At 35.5% G+C, this 997-nt stretch overlaps 1 protein-coding gene across 2 annotated transcripts in view; it reads right to left on the bottom strand.

Moving 5' to 3' along the window:
* The window catches only part of LOC102603917 (glutaminyl-peptide cyclotransferase-like), a 6,647-nt gene extending 5,917 nt beyond the window's left edge, over positions 1-730 (bottom strand). Inside the window, exons 1-2 of one of the 2 annotated variants that reach the window (XM_015303110.1) lie at positions 433-730; positions 19-75 (exon numbers count right to left, since the gene is read on the bottom strand). In XM_015303110.1, coding sequence (XP_015158596.1) covers positions 19-75; positions 433-618 — 243 coding nt within the window. In that variant the 5' untranslated portion in view covers positions 619-730. 2 annotated transcript variants of the gene reach the window in all.
* Between the last annotated feature and the right edge of the window lie 267 nt (positions 731-997).

The following is a 997-nucleotide window of genomic DNA, read 5'->3' as shown; positions in this document are numbered from 1 at the left end:
ATATATAAGTCAACTCACACGTCCGTAAAGTCCAGTTGATTCAAAGAGTGTGTCATTTTCTGCATAGAGAAGCCCCTGAAGGATAAACACATCGCGTCAGGAACCAAAGACAAATAATTAAGTAAATTTTATTGAAAGTAAGCAAAAACTATAATTGCAAGTAGACAGAATATAATGTTGAATCATAAAAAGTTTCATAGAACTCAAAAATATCATCAAATTGCTTCAGATTCAACTTTTAAAAAAAATCCAAGTAAAAAGCTACCGTCACCAGAAAGTACATTTTACCGAAAATTTGGGGACGAACAACACTAGCAGAGCTATCGTGATCAGCGACTAAATTTCTCATTTCCGCCAATTGTATAATCCAGAAAACTCGAAATCATAATGCTTATGTTGAAAAATAGAGGAAATCGCGAAAAACTAATGAACCTGGGTGTAGGCTTCGGGGTCGTGAGGGAATTCATTGATGACTTTGACTTTGTAAGCTCCATACGATGCTTCAGCTTCACTGAATACGGCAAAGATCAGTAGAACAATCAAGCCTACAACTACAAACCTTCGATTTAGCAGAGACATTTTCGCGTGATGGTTAGTAGTTGAAGCTGAAGACGCCATTGATGATTATTCAGAGGATTTGGTGAAAAATAATTATAAATCAGTTGACTGTTGACAATGTCGAGTTATCTCCACCGTCGGATTTGATTGATAAAGGGTAGAACGGGCAACCGGCTTGGCCCTTCTGCTCCAGGATATTTGCTCAAATTCAATGTGCATCGAGTGTGAATTTAATATGGAGGTGAAAATCTTATTCCTTCCGTTAAAAATTAGAAATGCTCTTGCCGTGACTACATATACTCTATTCCTCGGCTGTACGAAAAAAATATATAAAAAAATAATATATATATATATATTTCTCTACTGTCGCTGTCCCAATCGAACTATTGACCAATAATTTATTTTTGTAATGGCTATTTTGTTTTTTCGGTTATTTCTT

Source organism: Solanum tuberosum, unplaced genomic scaffold (assembly GCF_000226075.1).
Source record: "Solanum tuberosum cultivar DM 1-3 516 R44 unplaced genomic scaffold, SolTub_3.0 scf00400, whole genome shotgun sequence".
In the NCBI taxonomy this organism is placed as follows: Eukaryota; Viridiplantae; Streptophyta; class Magnoliopsida; order Solanales; family Solanaceae; genus Solanum; species Solanum tuberosum.
This window is presented reverse-complemented; position numbering and strand designations above follow the sequence as displayed.